Source organism: Anguilla rostrata, chromosome 12 (genome assembly GCF_018555375.3).
Source record: "Anguilla rostrata isolate EN2019 chromosome 12, ASM1855537v3, whole genome shotgun sequence".
NCBI lineage: Eukaryota > Metazoa > Chordata > Actinopteri > Anguilliformes > Anguillidae > Anguilla > Anguilla rostrata.
In genome coordinates this window covers 22972938-22992848 of record NC_057944.1, presented here as the reverse complement: position 1 = coordinate 22992848, position 19911 = coordinate 22972938, and the positions used below count along the sequence as shown (strand labels likewise).

At 40.6% G+C, this 19911-nt stretch overlaps 1 protein-coding gene across 2 annotated transcripts; it reads left to right on the top strand.

Annotated features, from left to right (window-relative positions):
• Positions 1–665: 665 nt before the first annotated feature.
• gal3st2 (galactose-3-O-sulfotransferase 2) lies at positions 666–19605 on the top strand. Of its 2 annotated transcripts, XM_064302595.1 has the most exons (4): positions 666–1006; positions 15434–15544; positions 15916–16840; positions 17367–19605. In XM_064302595.1, exons 1-4 carry the CDS (start codon positions 936–938, stop codon positions 18318–18320), a joined length of 2061 nt encoding a protein of 686 aa, XP_064158665.1. In that variant the 5' UTR covers positions 666–935; the 3' UTR covers positions 18321–19605. The 2 variants fall into 2 exon arrangements, with proteins under 2 accessions (XP_064158665.1, XP_064158668.1); XM_064302598.1 differs by lacking the exon at positions 666–1006 and having other exon boundaries at positions 15434–15572.
• Positions 19606–19911: the final 306 nt, after the last annotated feature.

Below are 19911 nucleotides of genomic sequence, written 5' to 3'. Positions count from 1 at the left end.
CTTCATTAATTTGCACTCAGCTTGTTGGAGCCAATGCTAGACTGGGTGATATAACCTTTGATATCAGATCCTCTCCTTGATGTGACCTATGAATAATATTAGCCCATATGTGACCAATATGAACAATGTATTTCTTTTCAAGGGTTATACTCTGCGGTAAACCTGCTTTTATTTTTTTGAAATAGTTAGGCTCTAGGCCACGGTCTGCCAGGAAGATTGTTACTCCTTTGAGTAGGAGCGAAGGAGAGTAGGAAACCCAGAAAAAAACTGTCTTTAGCGCGCCGGCATTCAAACCCTGTCGGCAGATTAAATTCTAATGAGGTTTTCATCAACTGGGTTGTCATTTGTTCCCTTATAAAAACTAAATTGCCAACTAACCTCGCAAACAATGAAATCGTTTGACATATATTAATTGTGCCTGTCCTTTGTTTAAACAGCTGTCAATCATACATTTATGAGAAGGGAGACTGGAATTTTCTAACAAGTGCGCTACATGCGTTTCCGTGAGCCCTATACATTTTACTTGTTTTCACGATGATACCACTATTAAGACTCTACATGTTGGATTTTGCTATCTTCACAAGCCTTATGAAATTTTGCAGGCAAATCAGTGTTTTATATTTCCCGAACAGATAGAAATAACCCTGCTGCAAGTTTCTTCACCTGAGGACAAAGAACCTTCGTCTTTTGTTCTCCAGTCATCCTCCAGCAAGCTCACTCCTTTCCTGAAAATACATTATTTGTCCTCGCATTAGACCAATCAGTCGACAGCAGGGGGAGTTCCAACGGGAGAAAGCTGATGCTGCGAGACCACATCGGAGACTGGCTGAAGCGTGGATGGGCTAGAGAAGTCACTTCACTTGGCGCTGAGTTTCTAAAGCGACTTGAGAGGCCAGCAACATTCTTGGGCTGCACCAGCACTCAAAATACGCGATATGCCGCCACTCCAAAGGAAAGCGATTAGGGAGCGAGCGCTGTATTTTTGGAAGTCAACTCCATGGTCCACGTAAGTGTTTTCTATATGATGTTTCCATACAGCATGCGTTCTTGGTTTTGTATCATATATATTTACTGTTCCTTAAAACTAAAACATGCGGATGCATTTGGACTCGGGATGTAAGTGTAGATAAGAACGATAAGAAATCGACAATCCTACATCTCCAGCCTTCTTTGTTAATTTAGCGAGCAACAGCCAACATCTGCATCTACCGCTAACCATCAGTTGGGTTGTTGTGCGTAATTGTGCAGGCTAACTGTATTAGGGATGGAAGCTTTCATACTTTTAATGAAATATTTTCTAAGATTTCTGTAAATCAACTATTATGTAGGCTATATTTGAATAGTTTCAGCAATAGAAGTGTGCCTCAGACAGAAGTGTCGATCATCTCCACGTCATGGCAGTATTTACAACGCTAAAAGATAACTAAGATTTGAGTGGGCAGTTCCGACGTCAACATTGTCAAGTCTGTTAGAATAACGTAACAAGTGTCAAGTTAGACATGTAGTAGGCCTATTGATGAAAAGCATTTCTGAACTTTGTCATAAAGATCAGATATTGAATTGCATTATAATGCATTACCAACGAAGGCCATAGAAATGCTATGCTCTTATAGGTATCATTATTTTGATGACAATCAGTGACGATTCACGTTAGAATCACGATCTGAGTAGTTAGGCTACATTAACAGAACTTTTGAAGACGTCATACTATTACAGACCATAAATTCTTTAAAACCTCATAGGCTTACAACTAAACCCATAAATGCTTTAAAGTAACCCATGCGGCATACGCAACACTCAAAGATGTGGCGTACAAAAAATGAGTACATTTATAATGCGGGGTTATCCTCATTTCCATACCCAAGCAGCCATTAACTACACACTGTTTCTTTAGCGTATACACGCCCATGTGTGCAGGAGAAAAAAGTCCCTGGCAAGAGAATCCGGACTGGAATAAATAAATCCACATCTACCCATATCTATTCCAAACTGGCACGAAACTGGCGTAGTCCTGTAACATATGACCAGTGCCAAGTCTTGTGAGAATTATCTTAATAGTTTACTTAGCCTGAACAAAGTGACGTTTCGCCGACTGTTCTTGGATGATGACATGACACTAGGACAATCCTACCAAAAGTGTGGCTGTAATTGTAACCTAAAAAAATAAATAAAAAACACCGAAAAATGAAGAGTGACCTATGTGATGCATTCTGATACAGCCTATAGCCTACTCTCTTACGACAGCATTCCCACATCTAGATTCTGTTTAGGGGAGAACGAAGTTGTCAAGTGATGATGGTTCTTAGAATACTTTATCAAATAGCTATTCACTAAATGACGTCATTCAAATTCAAATGATTTTTCACGGTACCTAGCTGTAACATTTACTATCAGACTATCGAAAGAACTAAAGTGGAGACAACGTCCCATAATCTCTTGCATTTATCTCCTCCCATTACATTACATTACATTCATTTAGCAGACGCTTTTATCCAAAGCGACGTACAAAAGTGCATTTTCATGATCGTAGACAACTGCTGAACACGGGTTCAGTAAGGTACAATTACTTATTTTGTAAAGCTATTTCTAGCCGAGAACAAAGAACACTATCCTGGTCTAACATCTGCAAAGCCAAACTAGGCAGAAGAATAAGCTAGAGTATTAGGACAAATACAATTTACCAAGAAGTGCAGGGATGGGGCAACATGTAACAAGTGACAGGAAAAAGGGTTTTTTTTTTTTTTTTTTTTTTTTTTTTTTTTTTTTTAATATATATATATATACACAGCGTGGTGGTGGTTATTCTAGGTATAGTCTGAAGAGATGAGTCTTCAGGCCACGGCGGAAGATGGATAGTGAGGGGGAGGTTCGGAGAGGGACGGGGAGTTCGTTCCACCACTGGGGAGCTAGGGTGGAGAAGCTCTGTGATCCCTTTGGGCGGGTGGGAGGGGTTGCAAGACGCCCTGCTGCCGCAGAGCGGAGTGGTCGAGCAGGCACATAGAATTGAGTCATGTCCTGCAAGTAGATAGGGGCTGTCCTGTTGGCGGCAGTGTAGGCAAGGGTCAGGGCTTTGAATCGGATCCTGGCAGCGACCGGTAGCCAGTGAAGTGATCGCAGCAGGGGAGTGACGTGGGAGAATTTGGGGAGGTTGTAGATGAGTCGGGCAGCGGCATTCTGAATCATCTGTAGTGGCTGTATGGCACAAGCTGGCAGGTTTGCAAGGAGAGTTGCAATAATCAAGGCGAGAGGTCACCGTAGCCTGGACGAGCAGCTGGGTGGAGTGCGTCGTCAGGTATGGTCGAATCCTCCTGATGTTGTATAGGAGGAATCTGCAGGACCGTGATGTTGCCTTGATGTGCTCCTTGAGGTCCAGCTGGTCATCCAGGACCACCCCCAGGCTCTTTGCAGAGTGAGAGGCAGTCACTGTGGTGCCATCAACCGTGATTGAGAGTTCACGAAGCAAGGAGGTCTTGTACGGGAAGAAGAGCAGCTCAGTTTTGTTGAGGTTGAGCTTCAGATGGTGGCTGGCCATCCAAGTGGAGATGTCAGCCAGGCAGGAAGAGATCTTATCATTGATCTGTGTGGCTGAGGGGGGGAAAGAAAAGTAGAGTTGTGTGTCATCTGCATAACAATGATAGGAAAAACCATGTGAATTAATGACTGAACCAAGAGACCTGGTGTATAAGGAGAACAACAGAGGACCCAGTACAGATCCCTGCGGCACTCCCGTGACAAGTGGATGAGAGGCAGAGGCAGACCCTTTCCAGGTGACCTGGTAGGTCCTATCTGCAAGATAGGAAGAGAACCAGGACAGGGCAGTCCCGGTAATTCCCATCCCAGCCAAGGTGGAGAGGAGTATTTTATGGTTGACCGTGTCAAAAGCTGCAGACAGGTCAAGAAGGATCAGGACAGAGGAGAGGCGTGAGGCTCTTGCAGTGGCAAGTGCCTCCGTCACAGCTAGTAGTGCAGTCTCTGTTGAGTGCCCGGATCGGAAGCCAGACTGGTGAGGGTCTAGCAGGTTGTTCTGATGGAGAAAAGAGGTTAATTGTTTAAGAACTGCTCGTTCGAGGGTTTTGGACAGAAAGGGTAGAAGGGATACGGGTCGATAATTTGTTACATCGGAGGGGTCTAAGGTGGGTTTTTTGAGTAGTGGGGTAACACGAGCCGTCTTAAAAACAGAGGGAACATGACCAGAGGAGAGAGAGGAATTAACAATGGAAGACAGATAGGGAAGGAGCTCGCTGGAGATAGATTGGAGAACTTTTGATGGGATGGGGTCAAGTGGGCAGGTGGTTGCGCGATGAGAGGTGATGAGTTGTAATACATCAGAGTCCTCCAGCATTTCAAAGGAGGTCAGTGTGGCTGTGGGGTTGTCCTGGGGGGTTGGGGGGCTCACTGGATGGGTGAAGGAGTTCCGGATTGTAGCCACCTTTCCATAAAAAGGCGGCCACCCCCCTTAAATTTTTATTTTATTTTATTTTTTAGATAGCTTATCCCTTTAGTGTAGGTACTTGAGAGGCGATACTGTATCTACAGGCAGCTTTACTTTTCCCTTTTAGTACCATTAAAGTTTATTGTTTGTCCATATCGCGGCTTACACAGTACTACAGCGTGTAATAGGATACACTTTTAAGACTAATTTAAAGCAGGTGCCGTCTCTGCGGGATACAAGAGATTAATGAATTGCACAGGACCTTTCAACGTGAACCAACTCAAATACCTGGCATCAACCATCAGATAGTGGTGAAACTCAGAATGGTTTTATGGTAGTTTTAAAAATAATTAAAAATAAAAATAAGTTTTAACCCAAGGTCTCAATTAGCCAGTACATATTCTAATATTGAAGCTACTATTTCTGTGTACTTAAATATATACGTCATTTAGCACAGTAATCTGTGTAGCAGAAGTCAGAATTTAGCTGTGTACTGTACAGCCAGAGCATGAGTGGAAAGTGACAAATGGCCACAAGGATAGCCTAAGGAAATCTGAGGCTTATGCGAAGACCTGACAGTATTATTCATACTGCATGTCAGCCAGTTTGTGGTTATCTGGTGCTCTGTCCTTGCCCCTTCATTTTCACATTTGGCTTTCCAGGTGCTGTTTAGTGTGCATACATTTTCAGAGGTGTGAACCAGCCTGGATGCCACTTGCACACAGTGCAACATTTTTTTTGTAGAATTCATAATAAAAAATATAGGGGGAAATGAAAACTGTAGGTGCTCTGTAGAGTCCTGTGCAGTAGAAGGAACCAGATATTTCATTTTAGGCAATCCACAGAACTGGTGCACCTATTATTGGAAGGTGTCTCTTCCATCCTTGAATTCTGCCCTGTTCTTGCAGCAGCTTCTTCTACGGATTTTATGTTACATTTCAGACATTTGGATCATGACAGATTGTTGGACTTTTTTTTACAAAGGTCTGAACAAAAGTGCAAATGGGTAGCAAAGTACAGTCAGTTCAGAACCTAAAACATCACTGGAACGAAAGACAAATATAATTCAGCCGATTGTGTGCTCCAAGCATAGACCCTCATTTGGCCGCATAAAACAAATCTTGGCTTCTTCAAGGAGAATATGATCGGAAAATATCTTATTCAGGGGTTAGCAGATCCAACTGAACAATTTCCTGTTTAATGTACAGTCACTTGGAGATGTTATCTGTATATTTGCCAACAGTGCTTATCATTTTAATTTAACCAGGTTCATGTTTTTATCCTAAGTTCGGGACTGTACAAGTCTTTGGGTAATTTTAGGTCACTATAAATGTGGGAGAAAATATTGAAAATAAAACAAATTGATAATCCTTGCTAATATTGATAGACGTGACATGACTTTCTAAAGAGAATGCATGAAACAGACTTAAGTGTTAGTATTGTATTAAATTATGTAGGGTCTTCAGAATGCCTCCACCCCCAATTGTTTATTTTTCAATATGCTGTGTTTCAGCGTCAAATTAAAATATATTTAAATTTTTTCTACTCCTATATCAGTAGCTCAATATAAAGTCAAAATGAAATACATTTTTAACATATTTTCAAAATTATGTTAAAAATTAAATTGAAATGAAAATGACTTAATTTGATGAATATTCACCCCTGTTTGCAATAACAACCTAAATTAATTAACCTAAAGACCTGGTGTGTCAATTTTTCATGAGAAATCACATTAAATACATTAATGAAGTACACCTATGTTGATTTGAAATCCACCTGTGTTCAAATGCATGATTGCAGAATAAATATTGCTTTGTGAGGCCTCAAGTAACAACAAAAAAAGGGTGAAGAAAGGTTTCCTTTATTAAGAACAGGAACACTGCTGGTCACATTTTCTTGCCTAGTTTTGTCACACCTTTTTTGAAGTGAAGGCTCTCATTGATGTTTGGTGAGAATTAGTTGTGGTTGGGCTTGAGTTGATAGCGTGACAGTTACCTGGCTCGTCACGCACAGTCACTGTTGAGTGTTTGTACTGTATCTTACACGATTTTGCATTGTTCCAGTGCTCTTGGAGTATGTTAGCTCAAAAAAGATAAAAGATACATGGAAAAGATACATTTGGCTTTATTTTCTGAAATATCAAAATCTGACAAAGTTGTACATCTTCTCTTCTGTTCTTTTTGAAGCATTTCAAGGAATATCAGTTTGATTTTTGCCACACACGTAAGCAAATGCCTACATTATCACTTGAGAGCTGATCAAGGAAAAATTTTCCCATGTCCGTATCACAACCTCATTCGGTTGTCAAAACCAACGGCAGGTGAGCATTAATACTTTCAAACAAGAGTCTACAACAATCCCGGTGAGAATAGAGCACTATAAAAGGAAATGGTTATGTTTATTATCATGCCAAACTTACATGGTTGTCAATTATTACACCTAACCTGCATATCTTACCCCTAACCTACACCAAACTCACTTGGACATGGGGAGAATATGCAAACTCCACACAGAAAGGCCCCGACCAGGATTCAAACCAAGGACCTTCTAGCTGTAGAGTGCTACCCACCGTACCACTGCACCGCCCTCATTTAGAAGTCACTTGCATAATTGTAACAAAATGGAAAGAAAATGGCATGACTCAGACACTGCCAAGAATTGCATGGGAAGTGCAATTGTCAGAGAATGCCACCAAGAGAAGAAAATGGGAGAAACTGTCCAGAGGTTTGGCCTCTTTGGGAGGGTTGCTAGACTGAAGCCACTTCTGAGAAATGCCAACATTATATTTTGACATGGGGTTTGCCAGTCATGTGACTCAGACACCTTCAGAAAATAAACTGGATTAGTAGCTAAGCAGTCTGTTTGAAGTGCAAATTCTAGGTTGATATCCGGAGGCCCTAAGTAAGCAGAAGATGACTGTCTACATTTGTTAAGTTGCCATAAGTGTACATCCTTTGTATTGACAGGGAAAAATACACAGGTTTAGAGGGTGGCAACAGCCATGATCTCAGGGAGTGGGTTTTGAGATTGTTTAATGGCTGGAACTGGATATCTGTGTTTAATAGAGCTGCTTTATAGCTCTTTCCTGGGGTAAATGAAGGTCAATTTATTGGCATGAGCTAACATGAGAAATCCACTGGAACTAATTTGCCATTATTGTCACAGTGCTTAATGGTTAATTTTTTCAGCTCTATTTTATGAATCTGTTACAAATTGAAACCCTTTATGGTTTTCTCTGAATCTCAGTAGCACACACTGTCTGTTGTGTGATATCTAATTGGCACTGATCATTTAGTTGTTTGAAATAGACTTGGTCAAAAAGCACATTCCCTGTTGATGATGTTGCTATAGCTATTGTTATTAAAATGCTGTATATGCATGATCATTCATGGACCCACCTAGCAAAAATGGAAATACATAAATCTGAGCGCTTTGCAGGAATTTGTCTGAATATGAAATGTGAACCTGGATACTATATTTGTCTAATGAAACCACCTCACTGGAAACCATTCTCTGTGAAAATGTTTTAACTGGACTGCTTGGTGCAGGCATAGTGTAAGCCAGGAAGAGCCAAATCTGGCTCGCCAAGTTCAGTTAACTGGACTTATTTTTTTCACAACGAAGAGATATTCCATACATCTACTGCTTTTCCAGATCCTATTTGAACTTATTTTCCTTTTTGTGGGCTTTTCCCCATTTGCCATGCAGCCACAACTGGAAAAAGTGATTTTTGTGTGGGAACAGTTCTAACCATACTTCAGTCCCCTGCTCCTATAACAGAAAGAGCGCAAAATTCCTTCTGAAGGGCTCTGTAAGCCCCCACAGGTGAACCTCTCTACGCTCCTACGCTAATGTAATGTTAGCATAGACAGGGAGAGAAGTTGGAGAGAGGCAAGCAAACCAGGATCTGTGAAAAGCCTAAGTCACTGACAAACGACTGGGGCACAAATTATAAAGAAAAACAAGCTGATGTGCGAGAACGGATATGAAAAAAGAGCAACACAGAAAAGGAAAAAAAAACGCATGTGAAGAAGAAAGCAATGCATTTGCAGAAAAGAAAAGCCAGCTATATTGCTTTCACAATGATGCTCAACAAATGTGAAAGATCAGCAGAAAACAAAATAATATCATGTTGCTGTGCCTTGTCATCCTTTCTACTCAGTATCCAACCCAAACTATAATTATGCTGAAGGAGGTCCAAGAGTTTGTGGCATTGGCTACAACAGCTGTTCTTAGCCGTTTGGCAGACAAGGACATCATGGTGTCAATGTCAAGGAATCAATAAGACCACATTTAGCAGCATTTAGAGTGGAAAATCACCCAAACCTGTGTGTAAATAGAACAGAGGGGAAGAAGAGAGAACAGTTTTCTTTTTGTTTAAGGAGCACTGGCACCATGAACTGTGCACTGTGGTTGGCAGCCTTGTCAACACGCAGAGGGTAGGCCCAGAAGTAGTAGGCCTGCTGACTAAACTTTTTGAGAGAAAGAGTGAGAGAGAGAGAGAGAGAGAGAGAGAGAGAGAGGTGCATGCGTCAGGGGCATGAAATGAATTCAGTCTTCACAAATGCAGCTGTTACAGATAAAGTTCTGTAGGGCAGCAGTATCATCCTGTCACTCCTGAGGGCAGGAGGTGTGAAGTCATTTTCACAGAACTCAAGGTTAGTGCAGCACTCTGCAATTACTGCACTTTTAAGCAGGGCACCTGTGCATGTAATGACGGCGGCGTAAAGAGGCCTGGGGGGGGGGGGGGGTTTAGAGTCCAGCATGCTTCCACCATCTGCGCCAATTTGGTTTATTGCCACTGGTGGAAAGTCAACAAAGAGGAGGAACAAACAATGTGATAGGCTGTTTGACACATCTCATTTTCCCTGGCTGTGTGATGATTCACAGTTTGATGTCAGAGTTTTCAGTGATGAAGCCACAGATAACTCCCTATTGCAGGCTCCAGAATATAAATTAATCTGTATCTAGCACACATGTTATTGCAGCAGGCAAGTCCAATAACATCATGGTACATCAGAGCTGACAGCCACCCTCAATAAACAAGAATATATGTTGCTGGTTCTTTTTTTTGATGTTCAGCATTCTTTTTATTTACCATGACAATTTTTCTCAACTCAATTTCTTTTTTTTTTTTTTTTTGAAAAGTTGGTGACAGATATCTAAAACACAAAAACAATATTCACAACACCCAAACTCTTTTGCAGAACTATTCATAAGCACTGTTATGCAAAACTCAAATTCTACCAGTTAATACAAGATTCTCTTCACTGTTTTGTTCACAAATTGAATATTGAATTAGTTGCAGTTATGTAGTTTCCGTCAGTGTGTAGAAAGGTGCTAAAATTCATAATTGTTCAGTCAGTCCTAAATCATGTGTGAAGGAAGACAGGGACAAAGGAGAGTATGTCAAGGACAAAAACAGTGGAGTCTGTGACTCTTGGAATGGAATCTGTCTGCATAATGCAAGTTTTATGTATTGTTAACTGTTCTCAGCAATAGCATTGTTTCAAAATTGTTTTCAAGAAATTGAAAAAATAGAATCTATGTCACCAAATTATATGTGTGTATGTGTGTGTGAATGTGAATGTGTGTAGATGGTGGTCCTTGTGTATGTTCCAGCAGGTGTGTGTATCCCAGTACTTTTCACTCCTCACCTCCTTTCCTTCACTCCCCCACTACCACTCGTCTCCTACCCAGGTACATGTGGAGGAAAGGAGGAGAGGAGACAAGTGGAGGATAAGAGAGAACGAGGAGGCGTGACGATAATTGGAGCAGCTTATTGGCTTCTCTATCATCAAAGTCGACATCCACTATTGATGAAGGAGCCGATGTGGTGCTCACAAATAGCCACATTAGCCAATCACATATCTTACACATGGTCAGCCCATTTAAAGTTGCAAAATAGCTTGTCAGTTTCAAGTACAAGTAGTTGCCTGTACAGTATACGAACATGTACTTTACATTGCAGTTTGTGTTGAGATACTAATTAATATGTAATCAGCAACATTAGATCAAAGTACACATCTTGTAGTATATGCAAACATAACAATTTACTGTAATTTCAGAATCCCAATGTGCCTGATGTCTGAACATACAGAGCACTAATTCACTTCATATACTATACCTACTGTGACAGCCTACATTCTATTGCCAGTTCATTGTGTCTTACTGTACATAGGCTAATTCAGAAACATTTCTGCAGATTAGTGAAACAAATTTGTCGCTTCGCATTATCTGAGGTATTGTTTTCATATTATAATATGTTCATATTATGGCAGTGTTAACACTGAAAAACAATTATTTCATACTGTAACATCTGAAATTTGTTGGTAATAAATAGCCTATGTCCTTTGGAAATGTTTGTTGAATAAATTCATGCATGTGTATTCACATGCTGAAATAATGGCTGCCATGCTTATTTATGTTTAGAGTCATGTTCGTTTAAGCAACATCCATGCTGTCTGTAACCATTTGTCTATAGGATCACAAAAGCAAACTGCCATTTTGTTATCCATTGTAGGCTATCTATCCTTAGGGTAATATGTCCTGTGTGGTGATAACCTACTGAAGCACACACAATTTAGGCTAAATATTTTGCATAATTGGGAAAATTTGTGGTAAGTTCTCAGCTGTCTCTGCTTTCTGGAGTTTGAGTAGTGTCAGATTCTGTGGGATGGTCTTTCAATCTCTGTGGGCATGAGAATGACTATGTCGCCCAGAAATGTGAAAAGACATCTGGGGTAGGATAAATCAGTGAATCATTTGCCAGGAGGAGACGAGAAGCCGAGTTTTGAAGCTGTTTTGTTTGTCCCCTCCAATATTGGGACGCTGGAGGGAACGATTGCTGAGGCACGGTGGAGACTAGGTGATAGTGGAGGAAATTTCTTTACGTTTAGGATATTTTTACGTTTTTGGACGCACCATTTGTGTGTGTATGTTCTTGTGGGTGTACATGTTTGGGGCTGAGCTCTTCCCTGTCTCTTAGCCATCCAGTTGTCCGCCTGAGTGTCTGAGGGAAATGCCACCTTTCAGGCAGCTGTGTCTGTAGATATGGGTCAGTGGGGCACATGGAAGACCTGCCACACAGGTGTAGCGGTATGGTAGTGTGTCTAAACGGCAGGACATTTTTCTGCTGACTGCGTATTAATTTTTATTTAAACTAATAATCTAATTACATTTATTTGGCAGATGCCTTTATCCAAAGCGACGTACAATAAGTGCATAACAAAGGCCATTGGAACAACTACAAAACTCAGGTCTGATAAGGTACAATACACGTTAGTCATTTAATCATTTATCTTATCCTGATTTCACCTGTTTTGTATGATATACAGTCAATAAACTCATTTTCATTCTTTCCCTAATCCATAATGCCAGTGTGTGGACAGAAAATCGTCAAGTCTGTCTAATGATTATCAGCAAGTTATGGGTTTAGGGTAAAGTGTTTGGTTATTCTGTATGCGTTAAGCATGTTGGGTTGCAGCACTCATTTTATTTATGGGAGCTTGTGATTTCAGTCTTCTGAACAGGACGTTAGTAATAGTAGTAGTGAATATAAGAAAAAGACTACCATGCAAGACAGAATTAAGAGAAAGGGGTCTGATGGTGGGTACTAATTATAATAATTGGTGATGGTAACGATTCAGCTTCCTCTATTTTAAACACACACCCACTGATAGTGAATCTCACAGTTTTTATACTTGTCTGAAGGCCCTTGTGTAGCACTGCTGGCCGGACTGTTTTAAAACTATAAACCTGTTACATATTGTTTGGCGTGCCATCCATCAGCACTGTTTGACATCTTATAAATGTATGGAAATATTATAACACATACAATGACAAAGTAAAATGCATCCGTTGTATATTCAATGCATATTCAAAATGATGTGAGAAACAGAGAAACTGCTGATAATTGGTACATGTGGAGGAAGCAGTTTGACGCATTTGCTCTTAGTAGTGCAGACAGTGGGATGCGATGTGTAATGTAATGAGAGACCAGCGTCCTGGCTGCCACCTCTCATTTCCTTGCCCCTGTCATGACTCACACTCTTCAAGTCCCACACTTTTTTTTTTTTTTTACTACTTTCATCAGACCACTCAACACCGTGTCACAGAACACATTTACAAGTCCCAAAATGAAACTTTTCTATGGGGCTATCTGACGTTTTGTTTTTGACCGTAGAAAACGTGCACACTGGCGGTGGGTCTGCTTGTTTTAATCCAACAACGTGAATACCGCACTCAACAGTCAAGCTTTTTTTTTTGCCACTGCCTGAATGTGTTGATAATATTTTGTGTTTTGTTTATTCAGTGCAGAATTTAATCTAGGGATCAGTCCAAATAATTTTTTATTTGACTATTTGTGGATTAGGACTTAAATATTGGTTTAATACAACATTCAATTTTGTGTTGAAATACATTCAGAAACTTGATTAAAAACTTGCAGCATAAAAGCAAGCTGTGGATTAATCACTTTATTATCTGTCAATATTTGTCCATAGTTGTGAAGGGTTTTGGTACATTCTTTTCTAACAATGAAAAATAAGTAACTTGCACCCAATGGCTGTTTTCTCCGAAAGTAAATAAAATAAATGGTGGTATCTGGCTTTTGCACAGTACTGTACAGTAGCCGTTTAGATGGGTAAATAGGCAGGAAGTGAAGGGTACGTGCACCCCTACTCGCCATCGCTTTGGTTTCAGAGTAGTGCAAGGGACATTTTGGTGCCTCTTTGAAGTTCCCCGTTGAACTTGTTGCCAAGCTCATAGGCTCACTTCACTTTGTACTCCTCAGAAGGACCATGAACAGGCCCTCTCTTTCTGTCAGGTCCTGTGCCTGAATGGCTATACTACCAGATCTGACAGTAATAGGACAGTGCACTGACTAGGCAAATCATCCTTTGCATCACACTCAAGCACACACAAGCACACATGCTCACAAACAGTAATAGGACAGTGCACTGTCTAAGAAAATTAGCCAGTGCATCGCACACACAAATGTACACTCACACACAAATGTTTACAAACTCTCACTCACACAAATGCTCTCTCATATATAGGCATACTCCCCTCTATGGATTTATACATGCGTGTGCGTGTATGCGCACAAACTCACATACTCACACACAAACACACAAACACACAGATATGTATACAGTTATATACACACATCATATGGGGAGACTTTCCACTTATTCCCTCTTTGCTGTGGTTCAGGAGGGAGAGGTGTAGACTCCTACAGGCCAATCAAAAACAGCTGAGGGATATTTTCCATTCTCTGGTATTCTGGTTCCAGGATTAAACCAAAGTCTGGGTCATCGGCATGACATAAATTAAAACATATCTGTGAAAACAAAGACACTCTCCAAAGCTCTTCCTACTCTTCAACTCCACTTTGGGTTTAATATTTCTTGGTTTACAAGAAGCACACTAGTCTGACAAAGGACAGTGTTTTTATTGTTGGTCTTGAAGCACTGTTGTAATTTGCATTTAACAGATTAGTGTTCAATAGACAGGATCAAACAGGGCGACTAATTACTTTAATTAAAATGGGAAGCTCACAAACAGATGGCACAGGTCAACAGTTCTCTAAAATGCTCTTGGCATTCCAGTCTTGAGAACAGTTTAGTGTTTCTCATTTATGGCAGGGCGTAGAGAGACAGACAGATATCAGACATGGGTCAGCTGTTATAGATTAAAGTCTGTATATAACCTCATAATAATCATTTAATTTCAAATCCAATGTACTGGAGTCCTGAGTCAAAACAACAAAAATTGTGTCACTGTCCAAATACTTACAGACCACACTGTGTATACGTTACACATATACACACAAACACACATGTGGACACTCACACCTAAAGCTAAATGCACAGGGATTTCATCATTTCAAAATTCTAATTATGAGAGTTGATCATATAGACTGCCTGTCTTATATTTTGGATTTAATAAACCAAGCGTTGCTGTGAATGTCAAGTATGGAACCACTGCAAGCACTGTGTGCATGAAGAAATGTTTCTTTGTTTTCCCTCATAGTGTTTATCCTGCTCGAAATAGCAAATGACAAATGGCAATTTTCTTTCATAAAGGTGGGTTCTGCCAGTTTTCATTTCATCGACTCCAGCACCATCTGGTGGCCATAAGGTGAATGAGTAAACATGAAATAATAGCCTGGTTCTGAACACTGGTGTATGGGCACGAAATAGGAAATGGTAATATATTAATCATTTTATTCATTTTTTCCAAATGCTTTTGTTTTTCATTATTAACAAGTTAATATTCCATCTGTTAATTACAATTCCATCTGTTAATTGTAACTTAAGGGAGCATTCTATTTTTGTCTTGTGAAATTGCATGGCATTTGCGCATACACTGATTATTTAACTACCTGGGTAGATTTACTCTGCCTCCAGGCAGAGCATGTTTATGATGCATTAATTTGTGAAATGTGTTCAGAATTTTGTTTGTTCACAAACCTTCTAGCCTTCGGTATGCAAGATGATTGGACACAGTTCTCTTGATCCAGTAATTTCAAAAAATGCTTCTCTCTGTCTGGCTCCAGAGGGTTCTGATAGAATGTGTGGCTTTGAAAGGCAGAATGTGCGGCAAAATTACAGCCTTTACCACAATCAAATAATATTTTCTGTATTGTTCTGCGAGCCAGATGGCAAGGAGGATTGTTAATTTAATCATTTTGGGACGAAAATAGCAAATTTGAAAATTGCAGACAAAATTTAAAGACAAGGAAAAACAGAAAAAATAAGCTGACATATTTTTAAAATACGCCCATTGGGCATTAAAGAATCCTGAAATTAACATTGGCACGTTTTCGATGTTCTTTTAAGAATGCCTATGCCCGTCGGCACAGCTTGTCACAGCAAATGCCCATTAATATAATCATGAACCTATTTAGTGCACCATTAAACTGGCTGATTTGATGTTGAAGGCTGCTACATGGACTACAGTGGGGCTAATGTCCGGTCTCACCTGTGCCCCCTGTAGGAGGCTGAAGGGTGCGCTATGCAGTCATCTGCGCCACATGTGGATGGTTCTCATGGCATTGACCGTCCTCTGTGTGGCTATACAGATCCTGGGTGTCGTTCGGCAGTCCAGGTGGGTCTGTCTGCAAGGTGCTTTAAGGGTATGTGTGCTACATGTGTCAGAAATCTGTTTTCAACACTGCTGCGTGTGTGTGTGTGTGTGTGTGTGTGTGTGCTCACACTTCCAGTTGTGCTGACCTTACTGACAAGCCTCCAGTTAGCCAAATGTAGCCAAAATTAAATTCAGGACATGTAACATATGAGCACTTTTGTTTGGATTTTCTTGCTGGTTAAAAACATTATTAACTATAAAATGTTTTGAACTGGAAATGAGGAACAGAAGCATCAGTGGGTAAAACAACAAAATAACAAAGCTATCATTAATGCTGTATTGACACTTGTTTGTGGAACTGATTGTCAGTATTTATTTTATTTCTTTTTTAGAAATGACAAAATTCTGAAACAATTTGCCAATGAGAAGCTCTTCAGTATGAGGTTTACAATCGAGTTCCAAAAAGCATTATCAACAACGCAGCCGCCATTGGAGCAACAGCAGTCGGACCTTGTGCCTCAAACTGAATATATGCACCCTATAAACCAGGAAGTAACTGTAAAAAGGGAAAATCTTCGCCAGGAAGCTGTGAAAATAGGAAACATACCTCACGCAGGCCAGCATCACAGGGGGAAGGCACTGTCAGAGCAACTCCCCTTGCATATTTCACCCAGAGGTCACATTGACAAGTTTACTAAAATAACACGTTTACAGAAGGGAAAAGGTGGTCGATTAGTGGCAGCAGCCACAGTGAAAAAAACACGCCCTCTCACGGTTCTTGAGGAGGATGACTTCAAGTCCATTCAGCTTGCACCTTCCGTTATCTCAGAGGTTCACCGCCCACACAGGAAATGGTTTCCCAGCAGGGGGAGTGCTAACAGTCCCCGACTCACCCGACTGAAACCTCAGCGCTCTGCCACTGCACTGGCCAGTCTACAGCATGGGCCAGACCCAAGCAAGGAGCTGATGAAGCAGAGGCTCCCCTCTGCGCCCCAAACAACACCGCGCTCCCCCTCGGCTGTGAATGCCAGAATCGCCACGGCTAAGCCAGCCGCAGCAGGGCGAGGGGCCTCCACCTGCCAGCCGAAGACCCACATTGTCTTCCTTAAGACACACAAGACAGCCAGCAGCACCATCCTGAACATCTTGTACCGTTACGGAGACAGTAGGAACCTGACATTTGCTCTGCCACTGAATAAACACAGCCAGCTCTTCTACCCGCTGTACTTTGCTGCTCATTTTGTCGAAGGCTTCAGATTAAGGGCGATGAAGGAGTTCAACATCATGTGCAACCACATGAGATTCATGCCGGCAGAGGTAAGACTCCTTTGAGTTGTATAACGAGGTGGAATACTGTACATATGTGCATAAACTTACCCAGTATTTTTAATACGTACACCATGCTATTCATAGCCACATGAATTAGGGTCCAGATTTTTCTTTCTTCTCAAAAATTGGCAGAATTGTTTTATTTAAGAAATCTGAGTGAAAGTAATTTTATTTAAGTTTATAACAGCCTGGTATTACTTTTGTGAAAATGTGGTGTGAGCCAAGCAAAAAGCATCTGTTTGAGGCAATTATCTCAGTATACGTCTGGTACTGACAGATGGCTGCATTGTTTTTGTTACAAACAACAATAATCTGAAAAAAATTTGATAAAAAATTGCTGGTTTAAAGTGGGAATTTTTTTGAGAAAACTGAAAGTGATCAGACTTATATTTAGGTGTAGTTTAATACAATTTGGCCTTTAAAAAATCCAGGTATTGAAAACAGGCCTGTGCACTACTTGTATTAATTTCTGCAATTTCAGTAACATAAGAAAGGTATTGTTTTCCACCTGCAGGTCAAAAGAGTAATGCCAGAGGATACCTTCTACTTCTCTATACTGCGGAATCCAGTATCCATGATGGAGTCGATATTCATGTATTACAAAAGCATCCCTGCCTTTCACAGGGCCAGGAACTTAGATGACTTCCTCAACAACGCTTGGCACAGCTATAATGCCTCGCTGAGCAACAACCACTATGCCAGGAACCTCCTGGCATTCGACTTTGGCTTCAACAACAACAACAACTATGTTGATATTGAGAGGCAGGCTAATTTATCTATCGCCATGATTGAGAAGAACTTCCATCTCATCCTCATGTCAGAGTACTTTGATGAGTCTATGATCTTGCTAAAGAACGCCCTCTGCTGGTCACTAGATGATGTGGTCTCATTCAAACTCAACAGCAGAAGTAACAGGACCCGTCAGTGGCTGTCCCCCTTGACGATGAACAAGATCAAAATATGGAACTCACTGGATTGGAAGATCTACCAGCACTTCAATATCACTTTTTGGAAGAGGGTGGAACAAACAGTGGGCCGGGAGAATATGAAGCGTGAGGTGGCACAGCTGCAAGAGAGGAGGAGGCAGCTGATGAAGACCTGTCTGAAGGAGGGTGGGGCCGTGGACCCCTCCCAGGTGAAGGACTCCGCCCTCAAGCCTTTCCAGTATGGTGCTGCTGTCATTCAGGGCTACAACCTCAACCCTGGCTTGGATGGAGCCACCAAAAAGCAATGCCAGGACCTGATCACCCCTGAGCTGCAATACACTGCAACACTCTACACCAAGCAGTTCCCAGAGCTGGCAGCTAAACTGGCCTCCTCCCAGAAGCAGTCCTTTCCATTCAAAGTGATGACTCGGGAAGTCAGGAGAAGCATGGAGCGGCACAGCAGAAATCTACTGAGTAGTCCCAGGAACCAAAGCACACTCTTCAACACATCTACCGTTAGCAGACTGCCAAATGTGCCTTGAGTCACTGCTCTCAATGACTGGAGTCTAGCTGCAAGGATGGATGGGACTGGCTGTGCGCCAGGCCTAGACTAAATTCACCATTTTGGGGATAGAATGGTAATTGCTTGTGAATTGCACAAGTTAGAATATAGTGCCCTGGATGGCAAAAATGTAGACTGAAAAACCTAAAGAGACAACAGTTTTCACGTATTCCAAATTGTCTGATGAGGGAAGAGCACCTTTGTGTGTGAACACGACTAGTGAAAAGTTGTTTCATTTCAAGTCTCTGCTTGAACACTGCAGACAGTGAGGGGGGAACATGCAGTAGGCTAGTATAACTCCCAAGATTTAATGTTTGGGAGAGTAGGGGTGTTCAACCCATAAAGTTAAAGTGCATTGATGATAAAAAGACACTGGAAAGAACAAAAGCTACAACAGGCCCCATTACACTGGGCCTCCCTTTTGAAAGTTTACCATCTCCTGATCAGTCATAATGGTACATTTATTTTAAAATTTAGCTGCTTATTGTTTAAAGTGGAGAATGAGCTCAAGAGAAAAAGTGAGGAAGCCATGCACATTGCCCAAATGCTTTCTGTTTTATTTGCACACAGTTAACATGTCCCTCAATAAGGGATATGTGTTGATTGCAAATGTGTTATTTCAGAGCAGTTTAGTAATGTGCAGGCTTTACTGTCATTTCCCAATGTTCTTCTCTTTCTTTACCGTAGAGTGGATATGTGGATATTTTATTTTGTTCTGGACTTCAGATTGAAATATTTGTTTCTATATTTAAAAGATGTGACATTAGAAGGATCTTCTTTACATATGCAATAGATGTCTATCAAATGGTACGTTTTCTTTGATAGACAAATTACACCTCAGGCTAACTTGGTGTCTCAATTCAATGCTTTTAAAGTGGATAACTTTGCCGTGGTGATGCATAAGATTTATAGTCTTAAAACGTCTGGTATCAGATTCGGCTTATTTTTGTCAGATAGATTGAAATGCTGAAATTGGTGATGTTATATTTATTAAGGATGCAACATGATTCTTCACTTTTAATAAAAGTGTGTATGCTTGCACATAATGAAATTTGTAAAAGAATGTGAGGAGAAATGGTTAAAATGGCTACCAAGATGTTATTTCGTATAACAAATTTGCTGTGTCATTCAATTGCTTTGAGCTTTATTTATGATTGTATGAAACATTTTGATATTTAATTTAAACAGGAGTTTAACTGTCATGGATGTTGACACTGAAATAAATTTTAATTTAAGTTATGAAATAAAAAGGCGACCTTTGTAAATTGACTCTGTTTTTCTAAATTATTTATAACTTTAGAAAGGTTTAAAATGGAATGTCATGTGAGTTCATCTACTGAAAGTTTGTCTAAATAAGGAGGGAAATATTTACATTTTAGCCAAATATTTTTTAGCCATTCCTTTTCCTGGTTTTGGAGGGTTGTTGCTGCATAACAATCAGCACGGGGGATAAGTAAGAGGTTATGTGTTTCAGTGTCCAAGTGACCTATTAGGTTATTTTATGTTCTTAAGAATAGATCATTGCAGAAACGGTTTATGCGCAAGATTAAGGAAATGTTACTTGAAATAAA